Source organism: Chroicocephalus ridibundus, chromosome 4 (genome assembly GCF_963924245.1).
Source record: "Chroicocephalus ridibundus chromosome 4, bChrRid1.1, whole genome shotgun sequence".
Taxonomy (NCBI): domain Eukaryota; kingdom Metazoa; phylum Chordata; class Aves; order Charadriiformes; family Laridae; genus Chroicocephalus; species Chroicocephalus ridibundus.
This window is the reverse complement of record NC_086287.1, coordinates 13,057,615-13,080,820: the sequence shown is the minus strand read 5'-3', so window position 1 is coordinate 13,080,820 and position 23,206 is coordinate 13,057,615. Positions and strand designations below refer to the sequence as shown.

General features: G+C 42.8%; 1 protein-coding gene across 1 annotated transcript in view; it reads left to right on the top strand.

Moving 5' to 3' along the window:
- Positions 1-4,344: 4,344 nt before the first annotated feature.
- Positions 4,345-23,206, top strand: part of SWAP70 (switching B cell complex subunit SWAP70) — a 42,375-nt gene continuing 23,513 nt past the window's right edge. Inside the window, exons 1-3 of the mRNA XM_063332675.1 lie at positions 4,345-4,542; positions 12,584-12,724; positions 19,036-19,209. Coding sequence (XP_063188745.1) covers positions 4,444-4,542; positions 12,584-12,724; positions 19,036-19,209 — 414 coding nt within the window. The 5' untranslated portion in view covers positions 4,345-4,443. The remainder of the gene's footprint in view (positions 4,543-12,583; positions 12,725-19,035; positions 19,210-23,206) is intronic.

Here is a 23,206-nt window from a genome sequence, read left to right as displayed (position 1 = left end):
AGCAGATAGGATTTTGATCTCCTTTTGGTTTTGTAGACACTGAGTCAATATTGATCGACAGTCTTCTACACTAACCCTGCTTACATGGCTTTTTCCATTGACCATGTCTCTCTCCAGTTTCCATCCCAAAAGACGGTATCAGGTGGTTACTGCAGTACACACCTGGGATTTAATTTCCCCTTCCTTTCTGCAAGTAAGGTATCTCTGTGGTATTCTGTTCTACAGTGAGTTCTGCAACTTGGTGAGAAAAACCTTATCAGCTGCAAGTGTAGAGTAAGATGTGTGTTACCAGGGGGGAACTGAAAGGTAACTTAGTGCTCCGTGTTTTACCGCTTCATTATGTTTCTTTTGTCACGTTTGAATAGAAATGCATGTGTTGTGCATACGTGTATAAGAAAAGAAAACTTTGCTGGCATCACTTTAAAGACTGCTTTAGAAGTCTTAGAAATGAATGGAAAATTAACTTATTTTTTTGTGGGAGTAACTGAGCTGCCATTCTGATGCTGCATCTAATGCTGCTTCCTGTTTCACCCAAAATAATTTTCATGCTTAATTTCTACGTAGTTTCATTGAGAATGTTTGAGGCATGGGTATAAGGCCAGAGATAAAACTTTTTTAAGTGGTTTGTTTTGGTTTGGTTTTTTAATAATAGAAAAACCAAATTCCTCAAATGGCTTGAGGACTGGGTTATAGTAAAATGTGAAATATACTCACTGTTTTTTACACTGTCCCCCAATCCTTCCTTAAGATGTTTTATGGTGGGACAAGTCTGTTCAGAAACTCTCACGCACCAATCATGAACGCTGGCATTTGCTTTAGTTTTATTTTTTGATGAAACTGCTGTGAAATGGCAGATACTGGAAACACAATTTGCTACAAAGTTGGCTTAATGGTTTTCAATTTCTGTTTGCTTCAGTTTAGTTTTCCTGTGGAGGATGAAAATGACTGATTTCGTTCATCCTGACAGTTCAGGACGATTTTTCTCTGGGCTAACAATGAGCAGAAGGCTGAGTTGCTCCTGTGTCTGAATTCTTTCCTTGATGGCAGTTTAACTGACTCAGTGGCATAAAACAAAATTAGTAACAGTTTAAGTGCGTAATCTTTCCTCTGGTTAGAGCCTTTCTGACAAATACTTATTATTTGGCTAACAAGGACTAATTAAGCTTCTGCAGGGAGGAGGAAGAGAAAAGTGATTGACCTCTTAAGGCTGAGCCTCAGCAGGGTCTAACTAAAGCTTCTTCCTGAAAGTGTGAGTCACTCTCGAGACTGTGAGCCAGTTCTCCCCTCCCGGATCTCCTCACCACCCTTCAGTCGTGTTTTTAACTGTGGTGAGCAAACAAGGTTAGAATAAGCGCAGATTTAAAGTAAAGTTGCTGAGATCTCTGACAACTGTCAAGAAAAGCAAAAGTGTAAGTTGCATCAGAACTTAGTTTTTTGTACCATGCAAGCAATTTAGAGGTTCTGTAGTGCTACCAAGGACTTAATGATTAACTGTGATCACTGTTAATTAATGTTCCATGGATTACATGTCAATCTTATCTTCAAAGGTTTAGAATGTAAAGTCTTTGATAAGCAAAGATTCAGACTAGCACATTAAAACAGAAGAGCTGCTTAAAATAACTCACACGTTGGGTGTGGATGCAGTTAGTCCTGTAACTTTGTGAAAGCTATTTTGGGTGAGTACAAAAAACAAAGGTGCTGTTCAACAGCAAGTTTATGTCTCCATACGAACTTCAGTTTAACTGTGTTTGCTCAATTAGTTCAATCCTGTAAAAACCATTTTAAATATGAGTATGCCTATATAAAATCATGTACTACTTTTATGTGTAACTTGTAAGTATCCTTTTGATTCCCTACCAAAAGCTGTAGCAGCAGAGGCTTATGTAAACTACTAATTTTAATGAAACATTTAAGCATGGACTGTTAACCTACTGACCTGAATGGAAATATTTATATTCTTAACGGAAAACAAATCCTGTTATGGCAAAGGATTTTAGTGTGTCATTTAAATCGGGAATAACAGAAGCCAGCAAAAAGAATGGAGAGAAGCACACAGGTGTTTTGTGCCCTTTTTTTCTTTTTTTTTTTTACTATTCCTTTGTGGGACATTTTGTTTTAATTTCATTTTTCCACTCTATCGTTTTTATAAAAATGAGATACCAAAAATCACTGAACCCTGTTCAAAACAGAAACTAAGTCCCTGCCATGAGGAGATTCATGTGTAAACTATATTAATTGCTTTTCTTCAGTGACATGTCACAGAACCTAACTGTATTTTAATGCACCTGAATAGGGATGTTCTGTATTTACTGGTGACCTTGTGGTTGCTCAGCTACCAAATAAAATAAAATAGTTTGTTAGGTTATCTGCATATACAAAAGTTGTCTCCTTAAGTGGAATAGTTGTGTTCAAATATATTTCAAGATAGTAGATGTTTCTGGTAATACTAACATATATAATGTTAGCAAATCAGGTTCATTGGGAAATTTAATCCAATTAATCTTTGATGTTAATTGCATAGTTCACACCATAAAGGAGCATAAATAATTGTTTGTGGATTCCAAAGTCCTGAATAAACAATGGAGAAAAAAGTTAAGAAAAATGAGGCGGGGGGGAAGGCTGCTAGGATATGCCTGGTGAATAAGGCAGGTTGTGTTGGGACTACTCACTGTGTTACTGAGAGATGACGACATCTCTGCACTGCTGGAGTATTTGTGTTGCTTCCTGTAAACTAGAGAAGACTCTAAAGAAATAAAAATTACCAGAAATCTGTGGATGATTCTAATCTCCCACTTGCCACATATAGAAAACTCATTTTCTGAATTATCACGTATGTGAATTAAAAGTACTTCCTACAGTGGACTTTGCTATCTGCTCATCTGTAGTGACCCTGACCAGAAGACCATTGTACGTCGAGGATTAGTGATCCACGTAAGGTAGGCCTGTGCCTGCTCGGCTTGTGCTGCACCATGCTGCCGGTCTAGCCTGGCCTCCAGGCCCACGTGGGGCTGCGTCCCACAGCCATGGGATGAATTTCCCATGTGATGGTACCAGAGGGGCCTGCACCAGCTCCTGCTTGGTGACCGTCATGACACCCCCTGTCTGGCCTGCCCTTTGTCTGGAAATGCAGCAAGAGGTTTTCATGTGAGCATCCTTTCTGGTTGGCAGTAGAATGATGTATAGAGTTGTTTCCTTGTAAGAAAATGCTGTAATAGCTTGGATGACCAAAATGGTGTCACTTTTCCATGGGCAGGATCTGCGTGACGTGCAGATCCTTGATCAGAGGACTGGCTGATGCCGCATGGCTCAGGGTCCTCGGCACCTGGAGGACTGTAAGATTATCTACACTGTTCTCTCTGTTATAGTGTTAGCTCTAATAAATGGCATTTTAAGTGTAATTTGGAGTCTGAGTGCCTTTCTTACTGGGATGGTAATGAACCAGCACCACCTGGTGCATACCAGTCATCTTGCTGCACCTGCCAGAACCATTGCACTTAGAGAGCTATTTTTGTTCTGATGATGCAGTTGAATGAAGACTAAAGTTGGATGAAAAGTTAAAATCTTTCTTTTTACCTTGTCTGTGATATGTCTTGAATTTGGGCTCTTAATGTTTGTGCTTAAAATCTGTGAAAATGAAAGCTTAACATGACTGTGAGCCGCATACTGTGAATTATCTCAGCTGAAGTACTCAAAGCATATATGCGGGGGCATTATCTTCTTGCCCCTTCTGGTCTAACGACAGCGTGAGCAGAGGAGTACCAGGGAGGGCCGGGCTGGGAAGCACAAGGAGCGCGGGGACATCCCACGTCCCCCCACCGCAGCTGCTCTCACCAGTGCTTGGTCTCAACCCACAGCACTTACGAGGACTCAACACAAAAAAAATCCCCAAAACAAACATAAAAACCCCATCCAACAAAGAAACTTCTTCCTTGTGATGGTATTTTGTACTGCTCCCGCTCTGGAAGTAGCGCTGAAGTTGTTTTCAGCCCTTCCCCCCCCCCTTATTTTTGATGGCCCTTCATCCACTCCCGCTGTGCGCAGCCCTTCTTGCAAGCTGCTTTTCCAAATTCTTGGGCCTGAAACAGTCCAGGGGGAAAGTTACTTTTCCCTGTGTGATGGCATCCTGCTGTGAAACCAGGCGCGGGGTGCCTCCTGCGGGGACGGCGCCACACGCGGGGGGCCGCCCCTGCCCTGCCCGGCGCGGGCTCGGCCGCCCCTCGGCCGGGCTCCCGCTCCCCTCAGCGCCTGGGGCCGCCCCGGCCCTCGCCTCCGAGGCGGGACGTGGCGGCTCTGGTTCCCGGGGCGGCGCCTGCGGAGCCGGGCAGGGCGGGCACCCGCCCCCGGGGCGGTGCGGGGCGGGCGCGGCGGCAGCGGCGGCGGGGCCCGGCCGGGCGAAGGCAGAGCGGCGGCGGGAGCGGGGCGGCAGCAGGCGGCGGGCCGGCCATGGTGGGCCTCAAGGAGGAGCTGCTGAAGTCCATCTGGCACGCCTTCACTGCCCTCGACCTCGACCGCAGCGGGAAGGTCTCCAAGTCCCAGCTCAAGGCAAGTGGGGCGGCCCGGCCCGGCCGGGGGCAGCGGGGAGAGAGTGGTGGCGGAGCCCGGGGGACGCGATGTGGGGCCGGGGCCCGATGTGGGTGTGAGGGGCCATGACACGGGCCTGGGCTGTCCCCACTGGCCACCTCCAGGTGGACATGGGGGTGCTCAGCCTGGGGCCTGTTGGAGGTGGTCACGCTCAGGCCCAGGTGAGGGAATGCAGCTGCCCCTCTTCGAAGCTCGCTTGAGGGCTGTGAATTGCGTGTCCTCCACTGAGGCCGTGGTTCCTGTGGCGCCTGGGTGCCTCCGTCCCACGGGTGCTCGCATGGGCCCTGCCTTGTGCCCGAGGAGGCTGATTTTCATTCTGCCCGGGCAAGCGCTTCATCCTCCCTGAGATGTCGATGCACAAACCCTTGTTGTGCTTCTGGTCCGCTTTCAACTGCGTGTCCTTGGTACCCTTTCTGGCCAAAATCTTTTGTGGGGTAGCCACAAGGTCCCATCTATAGGGGTTGGCTGCGTCCAAGTGAAATTCATAGCTTGCCAAGGGGAGAGCGAGGTTCCACAGTGCTCTCTTATTTGGATATAAACAGGAGAATTAGTCAAGAGGCTCCAACTGTGCCATTCTTTCCTTAGCTTATACGCTGAAGTAATGTTTGTGCTCTTAAAAGAGCTCTCAGGCAGCTTGCTGAATCCGATCCCATCTTGGCCCTGCTTTATGGGACCGTCTTGGCCTGGGACTAATAGCAGGAATCTGGCTAAATAAATATTTTGAATAGGAACGCAACACCTGTTGGCATTTGAGACTGTGGGTCCTTGTACCGAGTGCTGGAGTTGTGTGTCGGCCACAAGGATGAGCTGAGGTGTGCGCCCTTTGTGGCATTGACTCCATGAGCGAAAGGGACCGTGCTGCGGGTGGTATTATTTCCAAGTCTGGTCAGTAGCTAATGGACTTTGTTTTCAGCATTATGTAATAAGTGCTGCAAGCAGCCTCTTCCTCTTCTCCTTTTTCTTCGCTCGGGGTGATCAGGCTGTGAGATAGCAGCAGCCTAACAGAAGTGGCTGCGGGGCAGGAGTCAGGCGAGAGGCCAGACCTGCCTGTGAGCTCAAGCTGAAAACCTTTGTGGGGCCCCGGGTCTTGTACAGGTGGCGTCACGAAAGCGAGTATTAGTGTTGCAGGACTAGCTGAAGTAGGTTGCAGAGAAGCGTTTTTTTATTGTCCTGCTTTTTAAAGCAATCCTGTTCTCCTGTCACACTGCCACACCTTGTGTGCGCTGCTGCGATTTGCGTGCTCAGGGCAGTCACCCGGGAGGTGTGTCTGCAGCACGTGTTAGCATGCTGGCCGGTGAAGAAGCTGTCATGGTCACACAGCTGCTGGGGTGAGTTAAATGGCTAAAGAAGCAGCCAGGATGCTGGTGGGCTTGTACGGCTTGCTCTGATGAAGGTGTCGTCACTTCATCTCGAAGATCATGCACTGACGTAGGTGGATTAGAGCAGCAGTTGTATTTCCAGACTGAAGCACAGTTACTTGTTTTGTCACGGTCTGCTGTCTTATTAGAGTCCCATGTCTACAAATGCTTGTGTCTAAAAAAGGTAAAAAAATAAAAAGGAGAGAGGAAATTAAACTTGTCCCCCCGTTGGCTGTCAAACGTCTTCCTAAACAGTTTTGATGTTTCATTCTGTCTATCTGTGAGAGAGAAGGGATCAAAAAAAAGTGGGTCTTTGTGGGCCTGTGCAGTTCTGTCTGTGGTATAAAGGCTCCTGAGGAGGGAAGTATCAAGTGTGGGTCTGGGAATGCAGAAACAAGTCTGAAATGTGGCCGCTGTCTTCTCCTGTGGCCACCAAGAGTTAGTTTTCAGGAAACATGGGAAGAGGTAGAGAGGGTTCTTCCGTAGGCTTTTTGTGGCAAATGATGAATGTGGTGTCAAACCGATAGTCCTGCTGGGGAGACAAGGTGTACATTATGGCAGTAGCCCCACATTGATGCAGCAGAAAGGGGTGGGCAAGACAGCAAAACAGAAGTCCCTGTCTGATTGATTTAGGGCTATGTTGTACTAAGAAGGTATTTCACAATGAAGTATTTCTCATCCACATTACCATGAGGAAGATGCAGCACCCCTATAAAATGGAGAGATGAGGCTTGGAGATAAACAGGTTAGTAGAGATCTGTGGCATTAGAAAAATATGTTTAATAATTTTAATAATTTAGTGAAACCCTTGTTATAAAAAAATAAATGGTAAAACCCTATTTGTTTTCTGAGAATAGCATGTAGTGTTGTAACTTGCTGAACTCTTCTCAATAAGAAAGCTTACTGACAACGGATCTTTGAGTTGTATAATCTAGTATAAGGGATTGCCATTGTGTTGCACAGAACGTCCTAAGTATAACATTTTGGTTGTTAAAGAGAGTGATTTCTAGTTTCTCTACCTAGAATTGATCTGTGAACCTCCCATAAAAATAAATAATTTTCATTAAATACTGTGGGAAAAAGTAATGTGTGTTATGTAGCTGAGGCCCTACTATGAAGGGTTTGCATCACACATTGTTTTTAGTATATCTAGAGCAAAGGGATGGAGGTGAGTGAATTGGGTCTGTTTTGTAGTCTGGAGAAACAGCAAACGCTTGGAGGAAAAACTAGGACTTGCTTGGAATAGTAAGGATTTCATGAGATGTCTTTTATCCATTTGTATCTTTTTTATATGGTCTGAGCTGCTGAGAGAAGAGACGGTCAAATCAGTCCTCTGTGCAATTTTGAGTATTATCTTCTTCCAGTATGCACTGATTATTTTTTTTTTTGTCTAATTAGTAATCTTCAGAGATTCTACTGGCTGCAGATCTTTCCCTTTTTCTACATCAGCAGAAACATTTGTGTATTCTGTTCTTAAATTACACCTTTAAATATGAGCAGTCATTATTTTGTCAGTGTGTTTCAGCCCTTTCAAACACTGTTATAGAAAGACTAAAGTACAAGTTTTGTGTATGCAGTTATAGCTGGTGTTGTGGTTCGAGCACAAGCTACATGCAAGTACTTGCTTTCCTATATTTAAATCCAATTTCGTCTTTCTTGCAATCTGCAATTTTAAAATTGACTTATTTTAAAAGTTTCTGTAATGTGACAGCATTCAATCTGCTTTTCATCTGGATCTTGAAGCACTGTGGTTTTAAATGTAGTTACACTTAGCAACCAGCAATACTCCTTGTCCTATGTGTGTATGATTGGATCTTGGGAAGAATACATACCAATTAGTTTTTACACTCTGGAGGCTCTTCCTTACATTGCTTTGTGACTTGTCTCTGCTTAGGCAGTGGGGTTATTTGGCTGTTCTTGTTTTGTTTTGTGTGCTACCACTGGGGTGGATTTTCAAAGTCTTGGATTCCTGGCATGGTATCTGCAGGACACGGCTGGTGAGCACCTCATGAAAATACGGTCTCATTTGGGCCCATAACATGCGGGTGACCAAAGTTACTAGTCAGGCTTAGAAAATGTAAACCAGTCTTTAATAGTATCTGGGATGTTATAGTATTGTTATACCTCTTATCTTTGTTTTGCCCTTTTACTAAATGGGAAGTTAGTTGCTGGTGGGAAGAGGAAGAATGGTGTAATCAGGGGCAAGAGGGATGGTCCCAACAGAGAGGAAGACCTCGAACAATGCAGCAAGGCACTGGAAGGGTTGAGAGCCTGTGACGAGTGGGCAGGACCCCAGCCGGACAATTGACTTCGTACAACATTGAAGGATGGTAGGAAATTAGTCACGATGACTCACTATGAGAGAGTTGTGCTCTGACATTATTAACGGGGCTCAGAAGCGTTTGTATTAGGGTAGCCATGAGGAAAGGTGCGAGGGGAGGGATGCCCCTCTTCCAGAAGAGCTGGCAAACCAAGGCAGCTTGTAGACCAAAATGGGGGGGCATTAGGAAACGACAGGGCCATGATACTGCACCTGAGAGGAGCGGGTGCCAATGGATCAGCGGCCCGTTTAACCTTTCTCCTTGAGGTTTTGTCAGCTGGTTTCAAGGAAGATGCAGAAGAAAGGTGCAGTAGGTGGAGGGTGTTTACTGGAAGCTCTTCCTAAGGGTCAGGAGCCGCAGGGCAGAAAGGCAATTCCCTTGGACAGATGCAGGCTGGCACCAGTATGTGATCGGGAGCCAAAGGGGATGTGCTGATAATGAAGGCAAGAGGAAGGGTAGGAAGGGTGAGGTTGTCGATGATGGTGATAAGGGGTCTGTGAGCACCCAAGGGAGAAGGGAGCAAATGAAGGAAGAGAGAGGTGATGTGAGTGAAGGGCACTAGCGTCAGGAACCTGAGCTGGTGGAGGCTGGGCTTGAAGAAGAGGTTGCTGCACTAACCCCGATGTCAAATAATGAGACTCCGAATGGAGCTACCTGAGTGAATAAGGAAGCTGTACCTTGGAGATGCTGTGATGCAAGAAACCATACCCTTAAGATATACCCTGGTCGAAAAGACCTTGTGCCTGTGATGAGGGGCATATATGATGCTGGCTTCCACACTGATCAAAAAAAGAAATGGGAAAGTACTTGTGAGTAGCCTTATTTTGGCTGGCTAGCTGCTGACATGGATGTCAGAGAGAGATGAGCCAAGAATGTCTTGGAATGAATTCACACGAAGCCACTGAATGGAGCTGTCGGGATCTGCAATGCCAACATTTTAAAATCTTAAAAAGAGACGGGGGAGCGAGAAGACCCCCCTGAAAGATGGAAAAGAAGAAGAAAAAAGTACTGAAGAATCTGACAATAGCCGCTGTAGGATTAGTCTGCCCTGTTAATGCTCCTACTATCATCTGGGCCAAATTTTTGTTGCTGAGCAATAAGTAGTCTAGCAGATCTTCCTTTTCCCTTTAGAAATGCAGATCACTTTCATGGACAAGGTTAAATGGAACTACTCAGATGGTAACAATTCAACACGTGCTTAAAGTTTTGGAAGATCAATGTTTTGGAAGATGGGAGCTCCGGGGGGAGCAGCTGTGGCAGAGTAGAGCTGGGCTGGAGATCTGCACCCCAGGTGTAGCAGCATGAGATTGGCCGTAAAGAAAGTAAACGTGAAGTCTGTAACGACCTTTAGTGTTCAACTTGCTTGTTTTATCCGGTTATTTATATTTAGAGCAGAACACCTTCAGTATTCCCTGGGCACCACTAGACATCTTGCTTATGAAACTTTTCACTGAAAATGGAAAACTTGTGCCAGGAGTGCCCTGGTTTTGCGGCCCCTCTGCAGGCTGCGTGTACTGTCTTATGGACTACAGTCTGGGGACCACCGCTGTACCCGCTTGCTGCAGCGCAGAGATGAGCCTCCAGCCTGGGGTAGGAGTTGGCTCTGGCATGAAGGTGGATGGTTAAACGTGGCATCCAGAGCATAATAAGTGCTGAAAGAAAAAGCTGCCTAGCAACCCTGTGGGCACGGGGGGAATAATCCTTACTGGTGCAAAACTTCCTCATGGTTGATGGAGCTTCTGCAAGGCCAGGCTATTTTTTGTACCCCAATTAACCTAGTATTCAGCTAGATTTTTATTTTTATTTTTAAATTGATCATTAAAATAGAGTATATCATGGCCCAGATAATGTGATTTGAGAGAACAAAACAAAATGAGACCTCAGTGCAGAATCTTTCAGGCTTTCCCTGCAACTGAAGAATTCAGCTGGCGCTTGGCCGTGCTGGAGAGTGGCAGGCCTTGGCAGGCGCCGAGGAGTTTCCTGAGTTATGAAAAGAGAGCACTGGGCACAGGAGAGATTGCAGATAAGGCAGATCTTAGAAAATGATTGGAAGTGGAATTCTTTCCTGGTAAATTGGTTGCTTGGTGTGGAAACCACCTAGGTTTCTGACAGCCCGAGCACAGCAGGAAGGTTGAAAAATGGAGGAAAGAAACAAGTAGACAGGAGATGATGAGAAAGTGTTTTATTGAGACTTTTAAGTTATTTTGGTAATAAGCTTATATAAGTTATGCTGTTAGAATATTTTTATTAGCTGTGTATTTTTTTTAGTTATAGTATTAGCAACTACAGTCTGGTTGGAAAAATGAGATCATCTTTATCTCTCAGAAATTCAAGAATCCCTCAGTCTTCTATAAATAACAACAGAAGCCTTAAATAGAAGGGGAAGCACGCATGATAGAACGCTTTTTTCCCCCCATATGTAAATCACATGGACTGAAATACTTTATTCGATGTGGTGGTTAAAAATAAGGATAGATTGAAGGGAAATATACTGTTGATGGAGGGTAGTGTGAAACATGGTAACTTCTGAATACTCTTTTGCTATGTTGGGAAATAGAGCTTTTGTTGTAATATGGCGGATGCTATTGTTGTTCTGGTTTTAAACTTTTGCACTTGGTTAGCTCCAGTGGTTTAATGTTAGCATACGGCTGTGAAACTATGTATTCCTTGTGGAAATCTGTGCATTTCTAAAAGAAAGTGTACCTTTGAAGGTATGTAGAGAGGAATTCTCCTCTGAACTGAACTTGCATTTTGGGCTATCTTTGTGGGATTTTATGCTAACTAGCGCTTAGACTCAGCATGTCTCCTGATCATACATTAGAAGAGTAAACGTATGTATTTTTTTTGGAGGGGGGGAACATACCAGGCTTTTTAAGTGTGTGGCATAGGTTTGATTTCCTAGGCTTTGGTGACTTCAGACTTTCACTTCTTGTTTTGCAGCTACCCCATCTGGACTGCTTTATGTCTGCCCATCTAAGTAGACCCACTTATAAATTTTCTGCACAGTTTTTTACTGCTTTCTCTTTGCATCATTTGGGTGTGTGTTTTTTTAATTTTGTGCTACACAGTGAAAAAGTAAAACATATGCCAAAATTCAGTTGCAGTCTGTCCTGTCTAGTTGTTGATTTAAAAAAAGAAAATACCACAAGCAGCATGCATTTTCAAAAGATGCAGTCTGTTTTACTTCTGCCTGGTTTTGTTTTATCTGTATTTTCTTCTCTTTGGTTCTTAGTTACAGTTCTTCAACGCAGACCATTCCTGGGCATGTGAAGTTAAATCCTTAACCCAGTTCCTGTAGCTGATACGTGGTCTTCAGAGGCGTAACTCTGCATCATGCCAAGGGGAGAGGGCTCCCGAGTGATGGCATGTTTTAAGACACAGTGGGCAGCGTGTTACAGGACTGACCTGACTCGAAACAGTGTGGACAACAAAAGGCATGGTGCTTTGCCTTTCTTAGGATAAGTGCTGGTGGCACAGGAGTTGCTGCTACCCAGGCTCTGCCTTCCTCTTGTTGCTACCGAGGTGTTAGCTTGTGCGTGCAAAACTCGGCCTAAGTTGAAGAAGTTGAGATGCGTTGGGTACTGGTTAGTTTTCAATAATTCTACTTCCTTAAAACGAATGAAGCGTGTAACCTCTTCTTGAAGGTAATTTCTCAAGAACAGACACGAGTGCTGGTGGGTGTTAAGCTCTTGACATAATTCATGCAAATACCTTTTTAAAATAAAAATTTGAGAAGCACGCCTAGACCCTTCCCCTTTCTATAAACATTACTTTTCCTTTGCCAACTGAAACATGGGCTGAATGTTGAAAAGCAACCCAAAAGGAAGCAGATGAGAGAAATACGTAGTTAATACTTCGAGTGGTCAGTTCTTTGTAAAGTAAAGGTACATGTTGAGTTGTTTTCTTCTTTACTTGTTTTCACTAAGTAGTAAATATTTATAATTTCAAAGGCTAGGTGTTTGTGGTTGTTTTCCATAGCTATCTAATTGCACTCTGTAAATACTACTCTGGTGTTTCAGCATGCCTCTCTTGGTTTTCAAATGCGTAAATATATGTGTACAAAGGGAAGCCGCTGTGGCTGTGTTTGCACTTCTGTGATTGCATTGCTTCTGTAAATGGGCAGCTGCCTGAAGCTCTTGAATCCTTGGGGTCAACATTTTTAGTAATGTTTTGGTTTTTGACAAAAATCCACAGGGCAGAGCTTGTGGTGACATGAAGGTGTCACTTTCTGTGCATGGTTTTGCGAATCACAGGTCTGCTCTGGCGGGAATGCAGCATGGTTAAGGCCGACAGCAGTGTCACTGATTTCTCTTGTGTCCGTAGGTCCTTTCTCACAACTTGTGCACAGTGTTAAATGTTCCCCACGATCCAGTGGCCTTGGAGGAGCACTTTAGGGACGATGATGAAGGACCAGTTTCCAATCAGGGTTACATGCCTTATCTAAACAAATTCATCTTGGAAAAGGTAAGTTTTGAATTCTTGTGTTCTGTTTCTCCCTTTAGCAGGTTTTGTAATAGACTTCTGCTTGCACGAAGCATGCTGGTGTGAAGACGCTCTGGTTGTGAGTGTGCCTGTGTGGGGTTGTGATGGCAGAAGTACTCTGGAGAGCCTGTGCCTTAAAATCGAAGGGTGCACTGTGCTCTACTTCTTTTTTTCTCTCCTTGGTTTCTATTTCCTGTTACATCTGGTCATTGTCTAAGCTGTGTTCATGCAGAACCGTGTTCATATTAATAACGCATCTCAGCTTGAAAGTGTTTTGGAGCTATAGATTGTCCCACTGGATACGCTGGCTATAACAGAATATTGTCTTAGACTCCTTTGCAAACAGGAAGGGCAAAAATATCTTTAATATCTGTTCACAAGGTATTTTAATAAATAGATCCCTTCAAATTGTTACAGTGGGTGACAGCAGGGAATGTTGTTAAGTTCTGTCTTGCAAGTTCTTTCCTTTCGTGTCTGAGCACTCTTCAGTCTTCTGTCGTGCCTTGTTTTGGGGGAGCCTCTGGAAAGTTAGCAGGGTTTCCCCTACCCTCCTCTTCATCTTGTTCTAAGATGGGTATTCATTGGGTCACAGCTGGGCTCTGGGAGCTGTGCCTTTGAGATTTAGGTTGAAATTTTTGAAAGTAAAAACCTATCTTCCTGGCTTTTTTTCTGACAACTTGAGAGACTGGCCTAGATGGTAAAAACCAGGCCACGTGATAGTGCAAACATATCAGCTTCAATACCACTGATTTCTCAAACACTTGGGGGCCGACCCCAAAAACCCTCAAACTTTGATGTTGTGGCTGCAGATACGTAGATGTTTGCTTTCATTTATAGCGTTAAGAAGTCCTGAACTGACGTGCTGCTGAAAAGTCTGATGCAGCAATTGCAGATTACGCAGACTCCTTAGCCTGATTTGCTGATTTTTGCTGCTTCTTTAGTCTACATTTAATACTGGTGGGAAATGTGATATATATATATAATGCAGTCTGGCAGCTTGGAAACAGGGGAAGCTTCATATATCTAGCTAAGACTTATCAGCCCTTCTGCTTCTCTAGTTGGTGTTTCTCTCATATCCAGAAATAGTGTCCTGTTTTATGTGTAGTTGTTGGCCATTAATACACATAAAGGTACCCGCTTCATGTCTTGGTTGTTTGATGTTGGAGAATCTAGCTTTGTCCCTAAGAAGTTTGTGATCTTATTTCCACTTTGTGTTGGCTGTCTGAGCTCCCGTGAGACTCAACACAGACCGAGCAGTTTATATATAAATTTTGTGGAAAGAGAAAAGCCCTTACTTTATGTTGACCGAAGGATTACGTAGTAGAGTCTGAACCACAGTGGTTTTTACTAATACCATTTGTAGGCAGTAGCAAGCCATTAAGTATAAAAAAAAAAAAAAAAAAAAGATAGAGGTGGAAGACTTTTTAAAATATAAACATGCTTTATTGTTAAAGAAGAACAGTTACAGAAATGAGGAGCAATTGCATTTAAATAACACTTCATTTGAAAATGAAAGACATAAGTAAGTTGGTGTGAATTTACAGTGTTTAGGTACTCTGGGGTACCTTGTCACCCCATGATAAAAACAAGGGACAAGCTACCTTGCTTTCTCATGAAAAGAAAGAGCATGACTGCATATAGTTTCTTGTGTTGTTTTATTCGTATAATGATCTGGCTTCTGACAATTGCCTCATATACCCATCCCATTAGTTCATTTTAAAAGATGATGAAAGTGTTAAGGAACTGTCCTGGTTTGAGACCATGACAGGAACAGGATTAAATTACCTGTAACTTCACGTTATTTAATCCTAACGACATGCCTGTAAACCGTTCAGATATGTACTATTAAAAATGAGTGAAATGCTTTAGATAGAATGCTATCTTTGTGGACTGGAAAAAACATGATTGTGACATCTCATCTTTTAGAGATGACTTCACATCAGTGCCAAAAGACAACATGCAACAAGATGAAGTCACTGGTTCATAGCATGTCTCCTTTGTTTAAAACAAACAAGCAAAAAAAGCAAACAAGAAACCCCTTCTTTTTTCATTCTTCCAAGGGGTAATCTGTTCTTTTAGATGAGGTGATTGTAGAACAAATGCTATTAATTTATGCTAGTAAGCAGAGCTACTAAAGAAGTGCTTTGTAACCCCAAATACAGAGGAAGTTCTCTCAATTTCCAGTCATACATCTTCTGGTGAATTAATTGATTTGAGCAGGTGCAACCTGCTCAAGAGAGATTTTTTTGATCTCAAAATATTTTGGTTTAAAACACTAGTAAAACATTTAAAGAATGAATCCTTAGATTTCTTTAAAACATATATGTAAGTCTGATTTACAATTTTATTGAGAGGACTTTATCACCTTTTGAAATAACTTCTGTTGAACTCTTAAATGCAACTGTAGCTTTTTGTATTTTTTAGTGCTGTCTTACCCTGTGTTATCATGCAATAGAGCCTCTTTGTGCAGAACCAAGGAGTTATCAAGAAAGGCACAAGTCAGGAGTTTAATGAGGCAAATTGGTTGCAACTAATTTCCTTTATCCAAATAGGGAATTTGAATAAATAGTTTGAATAATTAGTATTGCCTTATTGATGATTTCTAGTATTGTACTGCTTGTTACTTAGCGGACAGATGTATCTAGTATTTTCCTGCACCTGAAATAAACTCTGTTCTGGTTCTGTAAGTCTCTCTCAGGAGAGAGTTGTCGCTGGCCAGTATAATATCTTCATAATCTATTTTACTTGGTTTCATAACCGTATTTTAGCATGTTCCATTATTTACAATGTATGTCTTTTAATACCAATTGAAAATGTTTCCATTTCAATGATGGTGATGGGGGTATTTTACAACATGCCTTTTTTACAGCAGGGAGGAGTCATAGTGGGGTGAGACAAAGAAGGGACTTCGTTCTACACCTCAGGTTATTTTATCGTCCAGGCAACTTAGTGAATGCTATTTACACCACCAATGCTTGTCTTATTTTTGGAACTGATCTGATCGCTGGTACTTAAGCCAGATATTTTGTGTATTTCCTTATGCTTTAGAGTTATTTGTTAGGATATTGATGCTAGTTATAATTTATTATACTTTGCATATTAGTAGAAATTAAAGATCTAGAAAATTGTAGGGGTTTTGCTGCATTTTTCTTTTGATTATTTTGTGAAGCTTCTTAGAAAGGGGAAGGTAGGTATCTTTTATATATCATGTTTTTATCTCTATGAGTTTAAGCAGTTTTAAGGTTGGAGGGGTCAGTTCATTTGCATATTTCATCATTTGGACAGATTCACAAATAGAAGTGGTAGCTGCTGTAGAGTTAATAGTGTGGAGTACTGTAGAAGTTTCCAAATGAAACAGTGACTTCAAATAATTTGGACAAATTAAGTACAGTTAAAAGCCTATACTAGTGCACAGGAAAAATCTCCTGTACAAGGATTTGTTCATTAATTAAGCAATAGAATTGTGTGATATTCACACAGGTTGCAAGCAGGATGAGTATTCTGGCCAAACACGATTGAAATTCTGGTTTCTCAGCAGAGTGCATAAATTTCTTATTTTCGTTTCACATCAAGTTGATTTCAGTGTAGGATTCATAGTAGAGTCTCACTGTAATTAAAGATGTTATGGGTAATCCTTTTAAAATTTAAATTCCAGGATAGTCTTTGACCCAATCTGGTTTTATAAATATGTGTTTTGCTAATGTCATGAAAAAGCAATGTATATATTTGTTTATGACTGTTTCTTTGACATCAGTACCTCCTCTTCAAAAAGTTTCTTTTACACTTTCTCAACTAAGTTAGAAGTACTTTTGCAAATAAGTTCAAGTATAACTTTAGAAACTGTTCAAATATTTTTAATTTTTGAAATGATGCTTAGAAATGGTCTCTCATAAATTCAGAGAGATTATTCATTCAGAGTGATTATTATGTAGTTACTTAGAGTGGAGTATTGCCAGTCAAGGAAGCCACAGTAACACAGCCAAAACTTTTATAGTATGGAGTTAGCTCTAAAGCAATTTGGGTTTAGTTGTGGGATTTTCACCTTCCTTCCCCTCACACCCAATGCAAATGTACTTGTAGAGCGTAGGTATGAGGAACAGTTGGTGTTGCTACATGAAATTGCTGAGGAAAATTTTTATTCTGTATTAGAGACAACTATTTAGTTTCATCCCTGACTCCCAATATCCCTAGAACAAGAACTTTGTGATTATATCCTTTATTTAATAGGCAGCCTGATCATTTAGGAAAAAAACCACAGATGCGAAATTAGAGTTATTTTGGAGAGCTGGGACTTGTGTGCTCATCTGATTATCATTCCTGAAAAATTCCTAAGCAGTGTCTCTGCTCCAGATACCTCGTGGGTCCCATGAAGTCCATTTCTGAACCAAGTCTGGACTCTGAAAAAAGAAATATCTAAAGTTGGACCTCTGGCACAGCGTGACCTCATCCCCTGTGGCAAAATGGTCCTGAAACCTCCTGCTTGGCTGCTGCCTAATCCTGGTGGCAGTAACGTGCTGTAGGTGACTCCCTTTAGCCCGGCCAGGACCCATGCCCTTCTCCATCTGAGTCCCTGTGGTCACTGATTGCTGCTGTGCTTTAAGACATGACCTGCTCATAGAGCAACCCGCCTTATTTATAGTGCTTAGAGCACTTGCCAGCTGGTGGCTGTAAGAAAGGAGATTTCCCACCCCATCGGCATCTTCCTTGGGAGGAGCATAACCACTAGGACATTTTCAAGGTGGAACTGCTCATCATCTGGGTGGGTGAAGTTGTTTTAGAAAAGAAGTCGAGCTTCATTGGGCAGGGTGGGGAGGACAGACAGGGAGAAGCACAGGCAAAAGTAGCCAAGGCATGAGGCACTGGCGAATTGAACGAAGGAGAGGGAAACCTGGCTTCTGGACCTTTTTCCAAAGGGCGTTCATTCGCTTAGCTGGTGTTTCATTTAACACCTGTGTTTCTTGTGCAAACAACCAGGGTGCTGAGCTTGTGGCTATAGCAGCTATAGCTCTTAAAGCTCACACTTTCTTCAAAGGACGGCTGTAGCCTGTAGCCAGCCTCTTGCATCGTCGCTTGCATGGGTGGCCTGCTCTGCAAGCATGCAAAGTCTATGGCTTTCTTTCATAGTCTCACTTTTAGTCCTGGAAACTGTACTGTAAAGTACTTCTTGGCATAGGTTTGGTTTCCTGTTTACTTCTGTCTTTTTTTTTTTTTTTTTCTTTTCTATTTTCCTCCAGCCACACCAGTTCATCCACTTCCGTAGTCTATCTTTGACTTAGCCACTGTGGCTCACCCTCCACTATATTTGACCACTTACCAGCCTGGATAGAAAATCATACAGTTTGCAATGGCCTCCTTGAAGCATCTAAGATGCATGGTTTGGCCTGTCATAAGAAAATGTTACTGAACATTACATTACTGGTGTTGTTACCACAAGAGGTACAAGAACCTATTTCTTAGGCATGTTTTCCAAAGTCTCAAGAGACTTCCATTACAGTGCAGAACATGCCTTGTGTCAGTTACATGCTGGCAAAGAAATAGCATTGCTAAGCTGTAGGGGAGATAAATAGATTTAATCTCTAACATAAATGAGGGTTTTAAAAGGAAATAGAGGAAATGAAAGCTTTTGCATATGTAAATAATTCACAGATGGGTATGTGCAGTTGCTAAGTATGATAAAGGATAACAAAAATGACTTTTTTATCAATAAGGAAAAGATCTGCAAGTCCAAGAAAAAGGGAAGGTTTTAAGTGGATTAGCGTTCAAGAAAAAAATTATTACATATTTATGAATATCCTAGAAGAGACACGTTTGAGTAACACAAAGTGGAAAAACATATTAAAGGTCCCTCCCGGCTATTGTTCCAATATCACTCTTAGCATATCCACATATAGTTTTGGCTATAATGGTTTCCAGATTTGCTATATCAAATCTCAGTAGCTCAGTGCAGTAGAGGGGCAGTTGGAACTAAGACAGTTACAATGATGGTTTGGAAGCTAAAGCGCTAGAGGAAACGCAGAATGCAGTGTAGCCTCCTTCACATGAAGTCAGGGTGTATTAACTCAACCAGAAATTGGAGGTTGGATGTAGATTTTGCTGGGAGACATACCTTAGTTGACCCCATGCAGGAAGTCAGACTAGGCTGCTACAGTGCTCTTTTTGGGCCTTGACATTTCTTGCAAACTAGAATTTTCTCAGTGCTTTTTGTGTGAGTTAGCCTGTTACACTTTGTCTGTCTGTTATTCTGTGCCATTTGTGCATCTTAATTTTTCTTTTTCTCAATTTCTTCATTTTAGGTTCAAGGAAACTTTGACAAAGTTGAATTCAACAGGATGTGCTGGACTCTCTGTGCTAAAAAGAACCTCTCTAAAAGTCCTTTGCTGATTAGTGATGAAGATGCATTTAAAGTGTGGGTTATTTTTAACTTCTTATCAGAGGACAAATACCCTTTAATCATTGTACCAGAGGAGGTAAGAAGCAAAAACTTAAGCTGTTTAACTCCAGTTTGCTTAATGTCCGGTTGAACTACGTTTGCTACTCTCTAGAGATTTAAGAGAAAATAATTGTTTAATATAAAACTTTTATTCCCCTCTTTTAATAACATAAGGCTTTTGGTGCTTTTCTTTGTGTTTTCCTGGGTGCATATGCAGGGATTCCCACAGGATACTTTACATACTGATGGCTCTGTGTGTCCGTCATTTAAACAGCCTGGACTAAATGGGACATGCTGCCTGCTCCCCAGTAAATAGCTTATTTTGTTTTCTGCGTGGACTGACCAGTGCTGGGGACACTAGGTCCCATACCAGCACTCAGAGCTGTTGAGGTTCTTGCTTCACTCGTGAGTAGTGCATGTATGTGATCTTGAATCACTGCGCTTGCTTATACGTGCTTAAATTTTGCACAGTTAGTAGATTCTGAAAAAAAATTCTCCCCTCTTCTCTGTGTTACTGTGACTTGCAAGATGAGTCTTCAATCTCATGTCACCCTCCTGATGAAAAAGAGAAGTATGAACTTTTCTGATGATGTCTGTTTCTGATCAAAAACAGCCACCACCTGAACACTCGTGCTTGAAATGGTTGAAGGAATAATACCAGAGAGATCTCTTTAAGTTTACTTTAAGTTCATTAACAAGTATGGGCAACACTCAAATAGGTATTTTAACCCCAAAGCAAGATTTCAGTATCTCTACAATTCTCCCCTTGGGGAAGGGCGAGGAAAGAAGCAGAAAGATCAGAACCATGGGCATAATCTCTTGCAAAACTGTATATAGGAATCCCAGCACTGGAGTACTGATTAATTAATATTTGCAAATTGTTGAACAGTCAGTGATCAAACCAGTCTGATTTACATGCCACTACGACATAACTGTTGGACTCCAAGCTGTTGTGCCAAACCATAAAGTACAGATAACTCCCCTTCCCTATCAAAATGAACTGCTCAGTTTTGCCTTTTCACTCACGTTTTAGCAGGAGACTTTCACGGAATCACGGAATTTCAGAGTTGGAAGGGACCTCTAGAGATCATCTAGTCCAACTCCCCTGCTAAAGCAGGATTGCCTAGAGCACTTTACTCAGGGCTGCATCCAGGCGGGTCTTGAAAGTCTCCAGAGAAGGGGACTCCACAACCTCCCCGGGCAGCCTGTTCCAGTGCTCTGTCACCCTCACCGTAAAGAAGTTTTTTCTCATATTTGATCGGAACTTCCTATGTTCCAGCTTGTGCCTGTTACCCCTCATCCTGTTACTGGGAACCACTGAAAAGAGTCTGGCTCCATCCTCCTTAAACCGACCCTTTAGATACTTGTAAACATTAATAAGGTCTCCCCTCAGCCTTCTCCAGGCTAAAGAGTCCCGGCTCTCTCAGCCTTTCCTCATAAGGGAGATGCTGCAATCCCTCGGTCACCTTTGTTGCCCTACGCTGGACTCTCTCCAGTAGTTCCCTGTCTCTCTTGAACCGGGAAGCCCAGAACTGGGCACAGTATTCCAGTTGTGGCCTCACCAGTGCAGAGTAGAGGGGCAGAATGACCTCTCTTGACCTGCTGGCCACACTCTTCCCTATGCAGTCCAGAATTCCGTTGGCCACTCTGTACAATGTTTGTGTTTTTGCCAGACTGGTGATGACAGGGCCCTACCTGGCATGCTTATTACCATGAGAAATGGGACAGTCTTTTTGCTTGCTTTCCTGTTTCTTCTGTCAGTTCTGGGAGATGCGCGATCAGGGTTATAAAAGCTAAGACAGCTCCTTTCTTAATGGTGCCCGATTTGGCTTTGGTAGAAGGTCAGAGTCACTAATTAATGTCAAAACTGGGACTCAAATCCACGACTCCGGCTTGTCATTGTGTTCCCCACTGCGCAGCCTGGCTTACCTGAGGGTAGGTACTTCACATCGCCTTATTTGTTGGCAGGGTTAAAAGCTTCAGACCTGCTAGCTCTGGGGTGTTGGCATTGCTCACTGCTCCCCCTCCACCAGCAAGCCCCCAGATTCCTGCTGCCTTCTGCTGATGATGCCAGGTGATGGCAATGTGTCCATTTGTTGGGAGATGGGCTGCAGAGTCGGCTCCAAGCCCAAAAGAGGTTTTTCAGATTTCACAGCTGCTGCTGTTTGCCTTCCTTCCCATCTTTAATGTCCAGGGTTAACCTGTATTGCTCTTCTACTTGGAGTATTTTTAAAATTCTTAGCGTGGATCTGTGTCTGCATCTCCTTGATTACAGCAAGTTTTAAATTGTGCAATACTGTTTAAAGAAAGCTTGGAGAGCCTGACAAAGAAAGGCTGCTCTGTTCTTATCGTATACAATGCCTGTATTCACTCTAACCTTTTGCCTTAGACCACACAGGTAATGTAATCAGTCAGTGGAGGAATTGCCGTTTGTTTGCCTTGTCCTCCTCGGGTTCTCTGTGCTTCTGGAAAATCACACATTTACTCATTTACCCTTTTACACAAAATTCCAGAAGTAAAGACGCAAAGTCTCAATTTCGGTCAGTTTTGTTTTTTCTCTGTTTGGCCTTTTATGTCTGCCTTTTAAGTTCTTATGTCTGGGTTTTTTTAATGTTCAATCTAAACTCCAGATTTGTAACGCATTTTTTGTACAAACTTGTAGTTGTTGTCTTAGTGCCAAGAATTTCTACCTGAAAATAACTCTTTCAACACTGTTCAAAATTGATATTGGTACCTAGTAAAGGTATTTTTCTTTCCATTTACTTTTTATGCCTCTTGAGGTCTTAATAAGGCTTGATTATATATTTAGTCTTCACCACTTTATATTGCATCATGTCATTTAATTACAAAATGGCTTGCACATCATATATTAAGTAAGGGGATTTTTGCAAAGTGAAGAAGAGAGGAGAGGGTGGTGGAAGCATTGCTGTTCTGTGATGTTTATGTTTTGGTGAGACCAATATTAACCTCTTATGGCCAGGGAGGAAGCTGTCCTTCCCTCCTGTCTGTTGCTCTTATCTATGGCTGAGAATATTACAACACACAATTTACTTGCAGTTTCTGGCTTGGATTCAGTCTTTTGTGCGTGATCCAGTTGTTTCCCCTCCCTCCTCCCTCCCTCCCAACTCACAGGCTTTTGGGTTTCAGAGATTTTTTTTTTCCCCTTTGTAAGTAACTAGGAAACTTGCCAACCCTTTCAGACTGGAAGGGTGATCCCTTGAAGATTTTTGCATACCATCTTGCAGATGGGAAGATTATAAAAGGTGGGACTTAGGTCCCAGTGTTGTTGATACAACTTCATGCGGTTATGAGGATGTCTTCTCTTCCTCCTGCTCCTTGGAGGAGTTGCTCTTTGGGACCTGGTTGGGAGTCTGATTTCTGTGGTTTTTGCACTCATTTGAACAATTTAATACCTGGAAAACTTACCTGCTTGGGTGCAGTTTCACCTTCTTTGCACTGTGCTGACTAAAGATTGAGGCTGCTGTCCTTCCTTGCCCCTGTTGCATACTTTGCACTAGTGCTGCTGTGCCAGGCCTTCCATATTAGACCGCTAATTGTGGTGGGACTGTTACCCCATCTGCAAAGTCTTAAGACTTGATTCCCTGCCCAGGTGTTGAACGGGCAGCAAATTGGGAACAGCTGCAGCTCAACCAGGGAAAGGAAAACAGGCTACTTTGGAAACGTGGAGGTGCAGGCTGAGGAAAGCTTTAGAAAGAGCGAAGTAAGGAAAGCAGTTACAACGAGGGAATTTGAAAGCAGTGGAGAGCTGACAAAAAGGTCAGAAGTTGCTCATTTGGTAGAAGCCGGACTGAAAGCCAGAGGCAGCGTCTGGCCTGTACTCCTCACTTTCTGTGGAAGTTTGAGCTTGAGAGGATCCCTCTGTGTTATGGGGAGAAGTCAGGTCACAGAGAGGCAGGAGCTGGTGGCTCTGCAGGGCGCTGGGCTCAGCTGTAATGGCCTTGGCCTCCAGTGTTGCTTCTGCTGGCTACTGGTGGGCAGCTGAGAGCAGTTAGGAGAGTTGGAAAATAACCGAG